Genomic DNA, 18,972 nt, shown 5'->3' with positions numbered 1-18,972 from the left:
TTCCTGGTCGTTTCGTACGAGCTTTTCTGTATTTTTCCATCGATTATCACACCCCCGCTACTCCCAATTTACTGTGCTGTACTGTAGTTGGATAGTATGCGAGTCACCTATTCATTTGGAGCAGCATACACCTTCTACTACCGCGATCTGCTGTATTAGTACTGCAACACCTACTTATTAACCTTCATAGGCACGTTCAATTACTAGGGATTCGTGAAAATCAAGCTGAATATTCGTGGCTCAAATTTTGGTGGAGATTAGATGGATTCAGACATCGTCAGTGTGACATTACCAATTTATCCGTTTACGCCCATTGCATAGGTGCATTGAATGTTATGCCTGCGGAAATCTAACCAGGAGAAATGGGTCAGTGTGTTGCGCGTAAAGACAGGGAAGACGAGACATTCACCGATATTGACATAACCGTCACGGGAGGGGATAATGTATTGCGGCTTTTTCCGGGAGTGTTAGTTGGTTGTTCTTCTCCGCCTCCTTCCAATTTTCAAGTGCGGTGTCTTGTTACAGGCAGGCGTGTCTCTTGATTCCTGGAGTGCATTTAGCTGTAGTTGTCGTGGAATGATATCCATGTCTTTCTATCGTCTATTCAACCGCAACAGCTTGCTTTCAACCAATTTGAGGTTCTTTAAACATTGGACACGTGCTCAACGTGTCTTGAGTCGTCCCAACGGGTCATCCGTGAAACGTCAGAATCATACAAGTACCACTACTGATATGTCCTTACTTCAGCACACCGGTCCATCAACGCGTTACACCGAACTAGCAGAGTTACCCCTTCCTGTGTTTGCTCATTTTGTTGGCGGCGATGGTGCGTCCATCAACATAATCAGAGATCGTTCATAGACGGCCCCACAGTTGCACGCGTCACTTATGCTGTTCGCGATCACGAGCGCAACATCATACGGTCCCTCACCAAGACTATCTCCGGGGGCATCACTTCTGACCATCATATAACCTCCCACGATTCCCTTGAAGTTAAGGCGTTTACAACGTCTCCTTCAAAGTCTCGTCAGGCAATCCTCCGAGAGGTTGCGAATGGCACAAGTACGAAACGATTTGTCGAAATCTGGGCCGGCACCCAGATAGAGGCTTCCTTAGATGTTACCAAGTACCACGATGCTTTCCATACAGATGGTGGGTTCATTTATCTGTGAATGTCCTGAAATACTCGCTAATCGGATGCCAGAATTCACATCGTCGCTCTCCTTCTCCCCATCGGAAACATCCCTTCTATACACCGCCGAAGCCAACGTGAACAGCGATGACGATCCTTCAGATGATCCGTACCCCAAATTCAGATACACCCCACACTTTGGTGAACAATCTCGCTCCAAGAAAAGATCCACCATTTTTCTATTTCGCTGGACGAGGTCCACGGCTTTCACCAAGGCCGCTAAGCAAAACATGTTACTCTTTGCCCTTTCATTGGCACAGCCTACCCAAGTACCCGTCCTATTCGGCCAAGCTACTTTCGCGACGGAAGATGTCATCTATGCCAGTGGACACGAACACACCAAAGATGGCCGACTACTGGGGGTCAGGTGGTGTTTCAATCGTCCCATGGGCATATGGGAGATCAAACTTCCCGAGTTAGCAACCGTGCAAGGGACACCTTTTGGCACTAAAATCCCTTGCAACTCATTGAAGCTGACTCCACCAGAACGGTCTTGCCGTTCACCTCGTGTGTTATATGGTAACAATCAGACGCCCATTAAACTCTTCTGGTTCTCAAATCCCGTCGGCGGTCCTCATGCATCTTGTGTTTCTCTGGAATCTCGCGACCTAACCACAGGTACCAACAAGGTCCTCGTAGACACCGTTTTGGAGCCTACCCCCGAAAATGATTTTCCAGGGCTATATCCCGAGTATAACATGTCCTCCAGCCCGTTTTTTGCGTCGTGGAGACCGTATCTACATTGTGCTCCAATCCATATGGCGCTCTCGCACGACCATCCTCTTCATTGATACAGAATCAGGAGCAATTACAGACGAGACAAAAATACACAATGATGAACCTTTGTATAGCTGGAACTTCTATGCTACAGACGACAAGACCCGCTTCATCTGTTCAAGGAGCACGCCTACTACCCCATCCGAGGTATTGCTAGGATACTTTGATCAACACGACAACCTCAATTGGAAAGTCCTAGATAAGCCAACGATATCTTCCGCAAGTACGTTCATGTCAATTTGGGTTCTTGCCAACTCTAATCACGCTCTTCAGCTGAAAAAGCGCTCAGCGATCTCACTGCGTCAGTCATACCCATCGGTGCACGTCCTCCAACAGAGACTCTTGTTATTCAGTCCAAGAAAGCTTCCACAACACCTGGCCCGAAACCCATCTGTGTTACCATTCCACACGGAGGACCCCATGCATCATCGACAACAGCATTCTCCCCAGCTACTGCTGCACTGGCCCTAGAAGGATGTAAGTCTCTTCCAACTTCGCGACTACCGATCATTCATATACTCACAGATACCATCTCCCTTCCCAACTATACCGGCTCCATGGGATTCGGCGAGAAATACATCCAAAAACTCCTCGGGCACTGCGGAACAATGGACGTACAAGACGTCTTAGAGAGCGTCAACGAGCTCATCCGACTTGGTATCTCAGAGCACGGACGGCAAGTCGTCCATGGTGGAAGTCACGGCGGTTTCCTCTCCGCGCACCGTAAGATTTTTCCCCCCAAAAACACATACTTTTTTCACACTAGCACTTACACACAGTGATCGGCCAATACCCAACCCTATTCAACGCAGCAGTTATGCGCAACCCCATGGTCAGCGCAGGCGAAATGGCAGCATCTGACATTCCTGACTGGGCCTACGCTGAATTTGGGCTCCAGTTTACATCAGACTCACTGATGACGCCCGCTACGTTCAAAACACTATTTGAAGCGTCGCCTGTTGTGCACGTGGATGATGTGCGCGCGCCTGTGTTGTTGTTGATTGGAGAAGACGATTTGCGTGCTGTACCGGCGCAGGGGTTGAGGTTTTATCATGCACTTAAGGGGAGGGAGAGGAGTGTGGAGATGTTGTGGTTTAAGGGGGAGTCTCATTCACTTGATGGGGTGGAGGTGGCGAGGGTTTCGTGGGAGGCTGGAAGAGATTGGTTCAAGAAGCTGGGGGAAAACCTAGTTGGGTGATGATAGTATGTTAAACAGTCTTCCTGAGAGATACAATTGTATGCTGCCGATCTTCCACTGAGATGAAAACTCTGGGATTGCGGCCGAGGATGACCTAGATTACCCAGGCTATACTGTCCTATTGGTGCATGATATAACTAGGATTGTAGTTTTGGAGTCATGCATGTTTTCATTGTCATGCTTTCATGCATGGCGTGCGAATCCTGCCGCTTACTCTGTCGTCCTACCATGCATGGTGTGCGCATCCTGCCGCTTACCACTGTCGTGCATGGCCTGCTACCATACATGGTATGTTTTCATTGTTGTCCTAGTATCATGCATGACGTGATGCGCACACTGTGCAGCCTGCCGCTTATTGTCGTCCTATCATGCATGGCGTGCGCATCCTGCCGCTTACCAGTGTCATGCATGGCCTGCTACCATACATGGTATGTTTTCATTGTCGTCCTAGTATCATGCATGGTGTGATGCGCACTCTGTGCAGCCTGCCACTTATTGTCCTACAGCTACCATACACGGTATGTGCATCAGAGAATTGATGAGTCCGTGATATGGTTGCTGTGAGAAATATAGTGTGAAATAATTTTGCTACCGCTGAATATACCTATGTATACGGCAAGAAATATTAGTGATCAGTACATAGCCATAGATGTCTGAGAATTGATTTTACCATCAGGAGTTCGCGACAAGACAACGACATTGCGCCATCGCAGCGAATAATGTGCAATAGCATCATTAAGTCATACTTGTTGACTCCTACCATATCCCTTCATTTATATTTTAAACTACAAAGTAATATAAGACTTTATCGTGGAAAAGACCATTAGCACTTGTAACCTAATGCAGATTCCTATGAGAATTTCCGACAACGTCATGAATTTGCGCCATCGCGGCCGGCAAGGTATGATAGTGTAATAAGGTACCACTCGTTGAGCAACCTCATGTTCTCTTATTTATGCGGGATTAACAAGGCTATATAATGGGGGTTCAAATATTGCTTGAATTACAAAGTTATCCAAGATCGTGCACGTGACCGTTAGTGTACCTGAGCTCACGGCCAAATACATTGTACATTCATTCATGTTGAGACCCCTCGTAGTCACTACAGCGAGTCTGAGCAACATTTGTTCTGTTCTGTATCGTATGGTGAATGTCCGGGAGATTCAGAATCAGCAAGATAAATATTGCAAGGAAACTGAACAGGTCTACTAGTAGCTGCGCAAAGAAAGATGAATTGTCCCCACTTTTCCGACGCCTTGTCATCCATCTCCATCAGTGTCTGCAAAATCATGCTCGTAATCTCCCCATTTCCGCTGTCCATGAACACGAATCCCAGAGCGAGAATGCTGAGGGAATCGACACGCTGTCGTCCGCGACCGCAGGAAATACCGGACGCATTCACAAATGTGCCTGCAAAGTTAGCGCGAGCCGAGTCGACTTTGGCGGGCAGCCCTGATCCTGAACGTAATTAAGAAAGGAAGAGCTTCAAAAAGCAGAACGCACTTGTGGTCTCCAGATGACTCTTGTAGACGTCCCCAAGGCTCTTCGGATCTGCAACGCTCACCTCTTTGCTCCTGTTGAAGAACGGAAATAGAGTGGTCGCAACTCTTCGCCGCATAGAAGCCCTGTCCGATCTCGCCGAATTGTATACTCCTTCCCAGCTGCTGATCGTTCAGACGGATGTCGTAAAGAGCTCGGAGGTGGCTGCTGCATTCGCAAAAGCCAAAGAGGCGTTCGGACGTGTCGATGTTGTTTTCAATAATGCCGGTAAGGCTATGATCATCGGGGAGATGGAGTCCACGAGCGACGACGAGATCTTCGAGGTGAACTTTTGGAATCAAATGTCACAAGGGAGGCGATTCGGATGTTCAGGGAAGTGAACAAACCGATCGGGGGAAGACTATTGCAGGTTTCTTCGGCACTGGGCTTGTTTGGAGGAGCTGCAGATGGTAATCTCCATAAGACTGTCTTTCTGGATCTCAGTCAACTGCAAGATTCTCCTCGTCCCATTGCAGGCTGCTACACTCAAGGAGATCAACAAAGACATAGGTTAGCATCTGCACGGAGGCTTACTGCGTTTGTGACCCTAGTCGTCCTGCGCTTCGTGTGCTTGCGCGAGAAAAAGAATGTTCCCGCAAATCGCGTTTTTATTTTCGTCCTTTCAGCTACAGTGAACGCAACAGCAGACTTTCCGAGGCCTGCGGTGCCATGCAGCCAAATGAGTTGATTCTTCTCTTTCGTGTCCAATAATTCGTAGATGTGAGTGAGAACGGCTACGCGGGTCCCTTTCAAACATTTGGGATGGGGCCGGCGTTCACGAGAGTCATGTTCGGCACCCTTGACAGCGACCTGGGACAATTTCTCCCAGGTTCCTTCGGACATATCCAAGAGCTGTTGATGGGTTCAGAGAACGAAAGTGGGGATAAGAGACAGATATACTGACATTGACTCCTTAACAAGGGTTGATGGTAGATCGTGATACAGAATGTGAGATGGAATGGAGTAACTCCGACTACAAGAAGTACTAGTCAAGTACAGCAGTGCGGTCAGAAATAGTGGGGGCAACAATTACTGCGTGCCTTACGATGATACTGATCCAAGAATCAAAGCTGAGCTGTAACTTCAATCTTTTGAGGACGTGTGCTGGGATTGTGAAACGATGTTGTGGCTGTTGTCTATCCAAAGGAGATGATAAGTTGTGATGAGCTGCGCGGTGAAACAACCAGACTCTACCACTTACTGTGGAGTGGTAAAAATTGCAAGGTAAGGAGCTGCCAGAGACCGAATGGATGGATGTTGGTTCTAGCACTGCGGAAAGCTCAGTGGATGATGGTGGAATGAGTTGAAGGACGACTGAGCGCCCGCACACAGGAGGGCACGAGGCTGCTGCTGGCAGCCCAGACAAACAGCCGGAGGCCTGGAACAGAACCGTTGGCGTATCGTGATCAACCAGACTGGAGAGAAAGAGCAGTTTGTTAATTCCAAATTCGAGTGTGATCATGATCCAAGCCATTAACTTACCTGAAGGTATGAGGTCACAAAGGACTTACAATGCACACTCAACTGAATTCATTCTGGGCACCGGTCAACTCGTCGAGGGCAGTTTTCGTCGTGCATGGACGTTACGGTTGCGGCGCTGCGTTCTTGAGGATGCCCTTTGGCTTGGGATTGGAGGCTGATCGGGGCAAGCGAGATGGTTGAGCTGGATCCTGGATGATCTCAACGGAAGACATGATGACTCTTTGTCGTTGCTGTCAGTACTTGGTTAAGATGCGGCTGTAGCAGATGGGGGATGCACCAGAGCCAGCTGCAAGTCATGTTGAACTTCCCCTTCTTTCAAGTTGAGGAGCATACCATATCGGGCATGTTATACCTTTCCTGGCCAAGCGTCATGCAAAGCGATGCACAAGATGTCCAGATTGTAAGTACTCTACAAATGATATCGATCCAACAGATATGCCACCCAAAATCTACGAATTCAGGTCGACAATCGCGCTCACAAGTCTCTCTCCAGCCCTCTCAGGTTCCTGCCTCGCCATCTCGATGATACTCAAAAGCTTCTTGATGCCAACTTGCAAATGCAAGGCCACTTCCTCCTCCGCGTTGAGGTCAGCAGCAAACCCTGCATCTGAAAGCATGCGCATTGCTTGCCGGAGCTCGTTTTCCGAAGAGAAAAGCTGCACTTCGCGTACGACTCGTTCGAGTGACGAAAGGTTGGAAATTGGAGGTACGCGCAACTCAGAATCGAAAATATCGGACAGGCCAAGCTCTGTCAGAAGGGGGCGCAGGGAGGTTGTTGCTATCACGAGTAGACGTTTTTCCTGTGGATATGCGATCAGCCAAACTCGACTGCTGTATATCTGACGGAATGCTAACCTTGGGTGGTTTACGAGCCATAAGGATAAGAAGGGTCTGCAGAACAGGATTTGAGAACCTGCTGCCAAGTGACGTCCAGTCTGCGAGTGAAGGTCAGCGTAATGGCTATGGTCGTGTTGGCGATCCCACCTAGTAATCGCTCCAGGTTGTCAACCACAATGACACTCAGTGGACTCTTATAACTATCGGTAAATGTTCTGGTAATGAACTGTATTTTCTGGGCTTCCGAGAATCCAACCATGCGATCAGGTGAAATGAGTTTGATGAACGGAAATTTGGACGCCCAAGCAATGGATGCAGCCAGCACAGTTTTTCCTGACGAAGGGGGTCCGTGGAGTAGTATACTGACACGCGGTGTCCGTGTCGACCTGGCGACCTGGTTAACGAATAGCTTGCCCTTATCGAGGATTTCCTGCAAAAACATCAGCACGACGGAGAGAGGAGGAGCGTGCAACATACCTCAACAATTGGGTCATGATGAATGATCCCATTCGCAATAACATCCGTCAGCTCTTCTTCTGACACTCCATATACTGGCTTGATTTCCTCAAGTGCCTTAAAGAAATCACCACGATTGACTCTAAGCTTGTCGACGTCCTCCCAAATGCCTGCCATGGTGCCGATCTTGACATGGCGATTGAAGGCAAAACTGGTGGCACTCTTCACGAAGCCCTCAATCTCCGCACCTGAATAATTCTTCATCAAGGTAGCGAGTTCGGCCAGGTCAACATCCGTGTCCATCACATTGTTCGTCCGCATCTTAGTCGTGTGGATGCGCAGGATCTGGAACCGTCCGTGCTCATCTGGCAGGGAGATTTCTTTATGTACTTCAAGACGCCCAGGGCGCAGCAAAGCCTCGTCAATCATATCGATACGGTTTGTCATGCCGAAGGCGGGTGTGTTGTTCAGTTGGTCAAATCTGAGAGGAGTAAGCAATCGAGCTAGGAAGGGAATGTAGTGTATTACCTTCGACAAAAGCTGGTTGACCACGTGACTGTCACCGACACCTGTTCCACTGTTCGTAGAACCACGCTGTTTGAAGATAGCATCTAGTTCGTCGAAAATGATAATGTGAAGACCACTCTCGTCTCCCTTTTCCTTGTACTGCTCATTGTTTCAGCACAATTGCGCAGGTAGGGACGGAAGCTGCGACCAACCTCTTTCTCAGCATCCGCAGAAAGCTTGCGGACATTCTCTTCTGATGCACCAACGTACTTGTTCAGAATTTCAGAACCATTAACAATTTTGGGCTCCTGAGCATTCAGCATTTGGCCAATTTGACGAGCTATGAGGGTTTTACCGGTTCCCGGTGGACCATGGAGAAGGATACCTGTTATGAGTCGCATTAGGCATTTGTCATGTCTCTCAATTTAATACTTACCCTTCACATGTTGAATTCCGAGCTTCTCGACAAGTGCTGGAGGAAATACGCGTGATGCAAACGCGCGACGGAAGATAGCGCCGAACTCCTCGTCAAGACCACCAATACCCATCTCTTCAAACTTGAAGTTAGGTGCGATGATAACATTCGACGCAGCCCTGGACATGGACAGTAAGTGGAGCCCTAGCCCGAGGTTGCAAAACTCACTTCTTCGCGCTTGATTTAATCTTGATCATACTATCACTGGCCTTCATGATAGTGACGTCGGTTCTGTCCATCACGACACCCATCTCCAAATGTGGCTGTTTTCCGAAACGTGCGCTGTTCTGCTGATCTGGGAGGTCCACCACGCTCATAGAGGCAACAATCACCTTGAGCTTCTCTCCCTTGAAGTCGAAGGTGATGATCTCGCCCGGCGCGAAGACGACACCATTGAAGGTCTTGATGAAGTTGCGTGAAATGTCATCTGCAGAGTGCGGCTCTTGGTTTTGGTTTTCAACGCCCTTTCGTAGAAAGCCAACTCGAATATCGATGGATTGGAGAAAGGGGGGTGCCTGGATCGTGTCGATGGTGACTTCGTCGCCTGACAGAGATACGCCTATCCATTGGCGCTGCGTAAGTCCGATGGCGACTGTGCCCGGTCTGATTGTCCCGGAATTGTCATGGCTAGATCACGGTTAAAATGACTTGAATCAGGGAGAGGAAGCTGTACTGACCATATTGTCATGGGGTATTCCCTTTGGACAGAGTCACGATCTACCCTGCGTACGACAACCTGCGCATTATTCGCAAAGTCCGAAGGGTAAACAACCAAGCAATTCCTGAGAGCAAGTCCCTCGTTTGGCATAGTGACCACTGCGTAGCTGTAAGTGTAGTCGGTATGAGTAAGCACGGAGGGGAATGTGGACATACCTCGCCAGAAACTTAAAATCCAGCTCCCCGAAGACCGCATATTGAGTATTTCCCATCGAAGCGTCTACAGGGGGTGATTTTTTGGACAATATGAACCGCCGGTAAAGCGTACCTTTGTCAAATGCCCATGATCCATCTGCGCTTCCCACAGATCCTACGCTTGAACCAGCACTTGACATTGTGCACTGCGCGTTAGTCGCGTCTTCTCCGAGATAGAATTTCAGCTCTAGATTCTCCATCACTTTTATCAAGCGGGAGGTCAGCGTGAGTGCAAATGTTCCTGCACGGTGTCAGTGTTATATCGTAAGAAACGTCAGTGATCAACTTTACCGCCAAACTCTCCCATGTCCATATTCGCTTTGAGGGAAAGTGGTATGGGCACGTTGCTGATGAGCGCGCTTTGTAGTGGTCTATACTGATAGTCTGCAAGAATGAACCGGCCCTCAGGAGGTACAAAAGATAAGGCATTGTCGCGTGTCCATTTCTGTAACCTGATGTCAAGTCGAGAATCACCGTTCAGAGATGACGTCACGCAGATGATATATTCGCAAGACCACTCACCGCACACATGGATGAAACGCGCACTCTGTCATCACATTTGCATTCGTGAATGTCAATGTCCGGTCGGGTGTCCCGGAAAGTTTCGCATTGCTCTCAATTTTACCAAACACGTTGCTCACTAACGTTGTGCTATTTGAACGGTTTTAATGGGAAAGACGGGCTGATGTGAACTTCTAACGTACTTGCCGACTATGCCTCGCATTTCTTCGACAACGTCAAAAAGGATCTCATTGTGATTATGTCGAGCCCCAGCTTTACACCATGGTATCGGCGATGAAAAAGCTCCACTGGCACCATTTGACCCAAAAGAACCTGTATTACCGAGATGATGTTACTTCAAGCATTGCCAATCAAATAGATGACTAGCCTCCTTGTCTCGCGCTTGGAACTCCTGGAGTAGCTGGTGATACCGAAGCGAGAAGCTTCGAGATTAAGGAAGGCGAGAGTACTATATCGCTCAACACGTTCGGTGAGGTTGTCAGTGGATGTCCAGATGAATCGAGCGTTTCCTCAAGAAGCTGCGAGCCCAAGACACGTATTCAATATGATTTAACAGCAAGTAGTGGAGAGCGTCTACGAACTTGGTATACAATGTCAAAGTTGTCCTTGAGAGTTGCTACGCTGACTATGCCGAAGTAGTCGCGGAGTATTTCAATGAAGACGTGGAGAAAGGCGAACGCGATGAGGGGATCCACTGCTCGAGTCTGTCAGTCACCGCCAGAGAAAAGTTCGCGACCGAGCTGATTGTCGCATGACCACTCACCATCTCCACTGATGGTCGCAATGAATCTCATCTCGCCAACCTCGACATGGCAGCACGCACTGGAACACGATAGCTCCCCAACGTATATAACTGGGTCTACGCTCACCGTACCCGTACCCGTGCGTTTCCCTAAAGGGGCGTTGCTGCTGATTTAAACGGTAGCAGAAATGAAGAAGAAGAAGCTGGGCTGAGGGGGGATGTCAAAAACGAAACCGCCACACGAAGATCGAAACGTACGAGATGTGTAGGGTTGAGAGCGTCTTGACAAAGTGCCTGCAGGGTTCACGCTTGGTTTCTGTCGTCTTGAGGTCCCCCGGACATTGTCACCCCGAAGACGAGGTCGCGCATATGGGATTAGTAAGCTTTCCGCTTTGGGGTTCGTGCAATGATGACCAAGTAGTTTTTTCAGCGTGAACGGTGAGCGACAAAAGGAGGAATGTACAGGCGGACGGACTCGGACTCGGACTCAGACTCGGACGATATCATTGTTAGTGCCACAATGTTTATGAATGTTGGTACCTTCGGTAGGGATGAGAATTACCTTCCAAAACAAAATATGTTAGGAAAGCCTGAGCGGCTGTGTGATCCAGTGCGATATCAGATCTACAGTCATCCAATATCATCAGTATTAACATCGATTCTTCCCTATACTTGCTCAACCAATGGCCCCCCAGGAACCAGTAAGTGATGCTGCTTGCCGTGTTGATTGGTTGACGCTGAGAATTGCTCGTAGGTGTTAGTGTGCTACATCAAAAACAAACAACCAGTAGTGCAGCAAGTCTGTTGTGGGCGAAGGCCGATGCGGAAAGGTGCGGCGACTCAGCCAGAGGTGCCAGTAGAACAGGCGGAGGCTCCTATGGGGTTATGGAGTAGGTTGAGGAACTGGATCAGGCGCAGAACTGGCCGTGTCACTGAGGCTAGCATTCTGTAAACGCAAGGTGAGTAGCATGACACGTCTGTCACCAGAGGCCATGGAGATCTGCTAATGGCAACAATAGCTACACGACAATTGTCTCGTACCGATCAGCCACAAAGATTCTGGAGTATAGTAATTTGCAAGGAGATGTGAGGCGAGACACGTCCTCAAACGCCTATCGATCAACGAGACAAAGCACGATTGGAGTAATCAAGTGCTTCCTTGGATCATATGTATTTGTTAACGTCTGCATAATCACGGGGTTCCTGCATGAGAAGAGATGTCCGTCGTTGGAAACGTATCCTAAACTGACTTGGGCATTGTTAGGATCCATCGGCGGATGAATCAAAAGCAAAGTGCAGCAGGATGGCTGAGCAGCATTTCCAGCTGCGGGCCTGGCAAAATGGTCAATGGCCAATGAAACAAGCACAAAATGAATCATACCGCTACAGATCAAGCCACTAACAAGCGCAGGAAATCAATGGTGTTATCACACTTTGAACATTCAAAACGCACCACTTGGCGAAATTTGCTTGCTCCTCCAGAGGTCTTTGAAGCCTGCGGACTATGTGAGCCCAAGAGTATACCGGCGCGACAGTAGTCGACCTGGATATAGCGGCCCAATGCCTGACAGACAAGGTTCATCATCGGTGCGCCCTCATCATTTGAAAAAAAGTGACGGCCATCGACCTCGAGACCCATATCATCCGGGCCATCGACTGCCCATCGTGAGGAAGACATGGATCCGTGTCGCGTACCATCGGACCCACTGAGCACCTTGAACTCATCGTGTTGAAAGCACGTGATGGCGCCCGTATGGGCCGGAAGGGTGTGGCACAGTTCTCCAGATTCAGGATCCCATATGCGCATGGTAGAGTCGGCGGCGGCGGAGACGAGATAGGAAGGGGAGAGGCCAAGTAGACCAGTGTTCACCGGAGCGCTTACGTAACCATCTGATAGACTACTCAAACTCCTGAAAAAGGAAATCGATGTTCTCAAGTTTCTGCCTCGTCGTAGATATCAGCCTGACAGCATCTGAACGTCAAAAACCAGAACACTTACAGTATGGCCTGGAAAAGGAAAGTGCGGTAAGTGATTCATCACCCGATTATGCGTGTTGACTTCTGAGTCGATGACCAGCGCCTCAGTGGTTTGGATCGAGATAGATGCGGAGAGGAGGGGGGCGGAGAGAAGGGCGATAGAGAGAAGGGCGATAGGCGAGGAACAGGAAGAGGTCAGAGATCGTCAAAAGACCCACGCAAGAGGCTAGAAGTGCCGGAATCGTGTCAAAGTGCGGGCGTTGGTTGTTAAAAACGTTGGGGTTGTTGAAAACGCGATCGGAATAATGGTAAGTGTTTTGTGATTAGTAGTCGATTAAGATTGACCTATGCAGGACGTACATCAACCTGCTCGATCTCCGCGGTGAAGTCACGCCCGCCAACAGTGAGATCGAGAGGTGTGGCGCGTTCGAGAGGTATGGTGATTTCGGGAGGGAAGTGTGATAGCATTGTCCAAAAGCTAGAATAGAAAAATGTTCTCCGCCGTCGTTGAGCCCGCTGCCAGTTCCGAACGTCCAGCCCAGCCTCTTTGGCGCCCGGAGTTGTTGCTTTGACACTCCTCGCCAGGACAAAGTCGCAAACTTTTAGGTCACAGTTAGCATTGAGCAACAGGTTCGCCGGTTTCAAATCTCGGCGCTATGTATATATTTGAGGCCACAGAGAGTCTTATAAATAAAGTACTGAAGAGCAATAATCAGAACGCATGAGGGTTCAGATAAGTTGCCAGAGCTCACCTGGCAATGATCTTCAGTAAGATGTTGCGTCCGTATGACACGGTGTAGATCGATCTGCATAAATTCATGTATGACTTTCTGGGGTTCAGCTGTACCGGGTGGATGGATTGAATAAACTCACGGTACACTTCCTTGAATTCTTCGAGTAACGGTGGCTTCGTTATATCCAATATAGATATGATCTGAAATTATCAATCGATGATATGTCCCCGATTGACGAACGGAGAACTGACGAACATTCTCATTGACACAGGTCTCCGAAAAGAATTCAGGAACTTGAGCTCTCGCAATGATCAAAGGCAGAATCTTTTTAATGGCTACCTGTAAACCAGTGGGTTTATGTGATGCAGCTACCACTGGTTCATACGCTCCTTCACCCAGACAGTGCAAAATCTCGTATTTGGGACCTTGAAACCTCACTTAGCGCAATGCATCTACAAGACCATGAGTCATTGGGTACTCACCGACTTCAAACCGAGGAAGAGGCCTTGCCACTTTCACTTATTGTACAGGCGCTGCGACCATTTTGATGAGAAACCGGATCTAGTGATTGAGGCTGTCAGATATTTTGTAAAAGTCGCCTAGACAGAAAAATTGTCACTTTGTAGATAAACTACCCCTTCTTCGTTCATCAAACGCACACGCTCGATGCGTTTCTCCCAGGCCCGGAGAGTGATGGAATCCTCTGACTTGTTAAACGACAAGCACCTCTTCAGAGCAAGTAAGGCTTCATCAAGGGCGGTATTATTAATGTCATAGATGAGATAGCAAGGCTCCGAAAAGCTGGCCAGACCTCGAAGCACCTTAGCAAAAAGAACAAGAGGAGAAATGTAGAATACCCCCAAGTTTTCGTGGGCCAATTTCTCCCTAGAATCTTTTGGAAACGTCAGTGAGATTCTGGAAAGAGACTACTGTTGCGCTGGTCTCGAATATCTTGTGATGGATTCGATTTTCTCCATCGTACAACGAGGGTCCAATGCGGGATGGTTGCGTTTTAGACCGTGAAGATCCAGCAACCGGAATATCCTGGGAATTGGTAAGTATTTGACCGGTTAGGAAAAAAAATCGGCTACAACCAAGGGTTAGTTCCTTCGCCTTGAACCCCCCGTCTGAGCGTTCATCCAAGAAGCATCGAACAGCCGCGGAAGCTGTACAGAACAAGGTCTTGAGATCTGTGAGGTACTCTAAGTACCCGAGTTCTACGATGGTGTTAACAACATCTAAGACCACCTCTTCAGAGCAAGTAAGGCTTCATCAAGGGCGGTATTCTTAATGTCATAGATGAGATAGCAAGGCTCCGAAAAGTTGGCCAGACCTCGAAGCACCTTAGCAAAAAGAACAAGAGGAGAAATATAGAATTCCCCCAAGCCGGAGGAAGACCTCCTAGCGCGCCTGTTGTTCTCGATGATATCTATACCATCGCCGTCACCTTCGACGTCCTTTGCCGAGGAAGGCGACGTGAACACCGCTTTGTAACCCTGGAAAAGCTGGTGAGACCAACATCGAGCTAGGCGACTGGTCCAACAGACCTGAATAAGGAGTTTGCCCTTAAAAAGGCCCTCTTCCAAATCGTCGGGGTTGGCAGTGTACCCCTCATACAGGTATGCCGGGAAGGAAAGATCTGTCACGATGTGACCCTCTGCGCGATCTTGAATTGCTGCCTTCACCCTAGCAAACAGTGAGTATTTATTTTCTCGGGATTCTGAGCATACTACTCACACTGGATTTTTCCAATCGAGCTCGGCTGGGCAGAGCAGCATGCCGCACACATCGTTGGTGAATCCACGGGAATGCTTATCATCGGAGTCGACAGTTTTCGTGGGCCAATTTCTCCCCAGAATCTTTTGGAAACGTCAGTGAGATTCTGGAAAGAGACTACTGTTGCGCGGTCTCGAATATCTTGTGATGGATTCGATTTTCTCCATCGTACAACGAGGGTCCAATGCGGGATGGTTGCGTTTTAGACCGTGAAGATCCAGCAACCGGAATATCCTGGGAATTGGTTAGTATTTGACCGTTAGGGAAAAAATCGGGGTATAGCATTACCATCGCCATCGCCTTCGACGCCCTTTGCTAATGAACATCATGATGACTCGGACTCACGTCCAAGTCATTCACAGCTTATCACAACCCTGCAGGAGCCGGTGAGATCAAGGTTGGGCTACTCCGGTAGGAAAAAGCTGACCAATAAAATTCCTCCCGGTCATCATCACGATTATGACAGAGGACATAGTACTCAGTACTGTGTCGTTCCAATCCGAGCATGAGACTGCGGCAGCAGTGCGTGCATGGGCCGCACATTCAAGTCGATGCTTTCCCATGATGATGGTGTGTGCGGCTCCATGGGACGATTCTTGACTCGAAGTAGCGATATCGACCGGCTTCTGTCAGTGGGATGGCCTTGCTCGCACTGTGTAAGGCCAATCGTATCAGTTTTTATGATTCCACGCAACCAACGGCAGATCGATAACAAACGGTGCAAACAACGTAATACATTCGCAAACGAAAATGTTGAACCGTTGCCAAGCTGCTGGTTGGTAAGCCTTTTTGGCCTGCAGAACTCACTTTTGCTTTTCCCGGGCCAACAGCCGCCTTTTGCTTATGAAGGCAAATTTTTTTTACTCTCACCGGGGTTCTAACAGTCACTGGCATGGTATCGAAAAGCCTGTCTTGAGGTGAAGGCTCCTCGGAGAACCCACCTAGTCACAGTCACCTTGCGTGGTAGCCCGGTCCTATTGTGGCAGTTCTAATCCACTGGCATGCTCGGGATTGAGGCCCCTCTAGTACAGCAGGAACTTCCATGTCAGGCTCTCATCAGAGAACTCGTGAGTCTCCGAGTCCCCAGCGTGCTTTACGTTGATTGCGGGGGTTCATATATGACAATATCTGCGGCTCACCAATCCTCTGATGCCTGGTGGCATCATTTCGTGGTTAGTTGGAACTTAGATAGCGCATGTGGCCCATGATTCCTCCTACAATGTACCCATATAAAATGATCCTTCATTCTACCAAACTTGTACTAGATATCACAATGATAACGATAGCACGGACTCATTAGTTCTCTGATGATCAGATTGGAGGGGAGTTTCAGAAAGAAACATCATCAAACTCATCATCCTCATCTTCCAAACCGTCATCCTCGCCAATGTCCTCGTCCAGTTCTTCGCCGTAAATTTCATCGTGGTCTCCACAGCCCTCATCATCATCGTCATCCTGACCATTATTGCCTTCATCATAAGCATGATCATCACCGACCTCATCTTGCTCTACATCCTCCACGTCTCCGTCGTCTATATTGTCGGCCTGTCTCACTGAATCAGAGCTGAGACAATCTCGGGTAATCTTCCGCAGCATGGGTGAATGTCCGATGCCAAAGTAAGTATAACGCATGAACATATCTCTATCGACAAATCTGGGCCAAACACGTAAGCGTTCAAGTCAATGCGCCTGAGGAAGTGATATTCAGACTTACATGCCGACATAATGTTCTTCCCAGTCATCTAATTGCCCATCAGGACGTGCTAGCGATTTTCCGTGGCGAAGGGAGCTTACGCCACGTTTGGAGGCAAACGCAGGAATCAAATGTGTTCCTCGAATCACCTGCCCTGGATCAAGAAACCCGAATGCATCTGGGTCTGACTCCTCCACAAATGCTAGCTTTGGAAGACGGGTATAGTTCATGCCAGATTTATAGTTCTGCAAGGCCGCCAGCCATCTTACCCAAAGAACCTCCAGGTGGTGTTTCACGGGTTGACCGCCATCATGATTCTGGAGCCACACCTCCATGTGAAATATACCCAATACACGGGCATACCAATATGGGTGGCTTGGTGTTGTCTCCCCCGAGAGTACCATTACATCCCCGTGAGTTCTGGGGTTGACGGTATCGTATTCGCGCCGCAAGTCGTATGTCGTATAATGTACTTGCATTGTCTTGACCGAGTAGATGGTGTTGTTCGGAATAATGACGGAGTTGCGTTCCTCGTCCGTGAAGGTGTGGTCGCAATAGCTAATATCTAGCTTCCGCAACCTATAGAGGACATGGTCCCTCAGCTTTGGTACAAAATTCTGATAGTGACAGTGAGTAACGTGAAGGGTGCGTCCAAAACATAAAGTTACTTCTACCTTAATAGCTGGATCACCGTCATGTTCTTGGAGAAATGCGAAAATGTTTACTGGGTTGCTCCGAGTAGGTGCAATATAGTGATGCATTTCAGTCGATGGGGGAGCGTTGGCAGGTGATCGACTACTAGGGGAAGATACACCTTCTTCTGCTACCCGCCGTAGTACACGACGCCTACGCTCGTGCTTGGCTAACTGCGCTGGGGTATCTAACTTGTTTGTCAGCGGATAAAATGCTTTCAGGGCTCTATGAGCAAGCTCTCCCTGACAGAATTAGCTTCTTAGATACAGCATGAAAGGAGATGAATGGGCACACACGATTTGAGTAGTGTATGAATCTGTAGTCCCGAAGAACCTGATGGTCCTCACGTAGTCTCCCCATTGCGTGGAATTTATAGGTGCCCAGATGGAATTTCTTCGTCCTCGGCCCATTTGCCAGTGATTCTGGAGAGGTACCGTTTGTTCCAGAGCGTTGAGCGCTCTTTCGTTGGCGAGCGTCTTTCTCTTTGGGTAATTCCACAGAATTGAAGGCAGCGCAGGTGTGACGTTGAAACTTGCGCAACTTCTGAGACAGCTTCTTGAACGATTCTTCGAGAAAATTAAGAGTAGATTCCGAATGAATCCTGAGCTTCGCGAGTGCATGCCATTGTGCGAATTGATACAACAGTGACTGCACGACTACATCATGGTTGCCGGGGAAGAGCCCTTCGAAGACCGGAATGGCACACTGACAATACAAGGCTGTCAGTAGGCCAAATGCAGATAACGGGCAAGCGCAATGAAACCTGTAAAATGTCCTTGAAGTCGCGCGCCGCCAATCGTTTCATCTCTGACGTATTGTTTGAAAACTTGCGGATGACGCCGTTACCGAAGGTCGGGACCTGTCGAAACCTACAAAAAAAGTCGAATGTTGATGACCTGTTAGTGTGCAACAGTATCCCGTACGAGCTATACATACCTGCTGTCGAGGATCGCGACAATCTCACTACCCTGAGGAAGGGCATAGAGCAGCCTTATAAGGTGCGTGAACAGTCCCTTCCAGGTGCCCAGCTCGCATTCGTGCATGAAATCGACGACAAGCATGCGGAATGGGTCGAGGCCGAGCGGTGCAAGCTTCTGGAAAAATCGATTCTGCGAGTAGACATGTGAGCTGAGCATAAAATGATAAGAGACAGTTTTCTTGCCAGGGTGGGTACCCATGAGCCCTCTCCAAGAGTATTGTTGATTTTGGCGCCGTCTACAGTATTTCCCGATGTGTAGATAAAATCACGGGCCTGAATAACATTCGTCATAACATACACCCGAAGGTTCGTTATACAGTCTTTTCATGTCCCTCGCGAGACCAAGAAAACTGAACAAGCTCTTGGGTGTCAGACACCGAGGGCACGGACACAAGCCCATATCCTTGATAGTTGCGATTAAAACCCTGTGAATTGATGAGAGGTTCAACATATTTCTTGAGATGGCCCGCTGAGCAACGCA

General features: G+C 48.6%; 5 protein-coding genes across 5 annotated transcripts; 1 reads left to right on the top strand and 4 right to left on the bottom strand.

Annotated features, from left to right (window-relative positions):
- Positions 1-732: 732 nt before the first annotated feature.
- Positions 733-3,167, top strand: DEU56DRAFT_909914 (Alpha/Beta hydrolase protein; the record flags this gene model as incomplete). The annotated part of the gene is made up of 7 exons (XM_041357133.1): positions 733-826; positions 874-1,152; positions 1,205-1,821; positions 1,871-2,192; positions 2,243-2,446; positions 2,495-2,692; positions 2,749-3,167. 7 exons carry the CDS (start codon positions 733-735, stop codon positions 3,165-3,167), a joined length of 2,133 nt encoding a protein of 710 aa, XP_041211315.1.
- A 2,034-nt stretch (positions 3,168-5,201) lies between these two features.
- DEU56DRAFT_731565 (uncharacterized protein) lies at positions 5,202-5,549 on the bottom strand (the record flags this gene model as incomplete). Its single annotated transcript, XM_041348222.1, has 1 exon — positions 5,202-5,549. One exon carries the CDS (start codon positions 5,547-5,549, stop codon positions 5,202-5,204), a length of 348 nt encoding a protein of 115 aa, XP_041211314.1.
- A 1,018-nt stretch (positions 5,550-6,567) lies between these two features.
- Positions 6,568-9,289, bottom strand: DEU56DRAFT_853279 (vesicular-fusion protein SEC18). Its single transcript, XM_041355219.1, has 8 exons — positions 9,141-9,289; positions 8,632-9,090; positions 8,425-8,582; positions 8,201-8,373; positions 7,503-8,147; positions 7,173-7,455; positions 7,044-7,123; positions 6,568-6,988 (listed from the first exon to the last, which is right to left on the bottom strand). The coding sequence occupies exons 1-8, from the start codon at positions 9,269-9,271 to the stop codon at positions 6,638-6,640; spliced, it is 2,280 nt and encodes a 759-aa protein (XP_041211313.1). The 5' UTR covers positions 9,272-9,289; the 3' UTR covers positions 6,568-6,637.
- Positions 9,290-9,452: 163 nt separating this feature from the next.
- DEU56DRAFT_707786 (AP-2 complex subunit mu-domain containing protein) lies at positions 9,453-10,760 on the bottom strand (the record flags this gene model as incomplete). The annotated part of the gene is made up of 7 exons (XM_041347449.1): positions 9,453-9,616; positions 9,667-9,827; positions 9,898-10,026; positions 10,080-10,184; positions 10,261-10,415; positions 10,479-10,591; positions 10,661-10,760. Coding segments are annotated over 7 exons (927 nt in total), but the record flags the coding sequence as incomplete, so codon positions are not given.
- A 4,032-nt stretch (positions 10,761-14,792) lies between these two features.
- DEU56DRAFT_703988 (uncharacterized protein) lies at positions 14,793-15,179 on the bottom strand (the record flags this gene model as incomplete). The annotated part of the gene is made up of 3 exons (XM_041347361.1): positions 14,793-14,846; positions 14,898-15,036; positions 15,088-15,179. Coding segments are annotated over 3 exons (285 nt in total), but the record flags the coding sequence as incomplete, so codon positions are not given.
- Between the last annotated feature and the right edge of the window lie 3,793 nt (positions 15,180-18,972).

This window comes from Suillus clintonianus, assembly GCF_016758775.1.
Source record: "Suillus clintonianus strain FC179 chromosome Unknown DEU56scaffold_16, whole genome shotgun sequence".
NCBI classification, from domain to species: Eukaryota; Fungi; Basidiomycota; class Agaricomycetes; order Boletales; family Suillaceae; genus Suillus; species Suillus clintonianus.
This window is presented reverse-complemented; position numbering and strand designations above follow the sequence as displayed.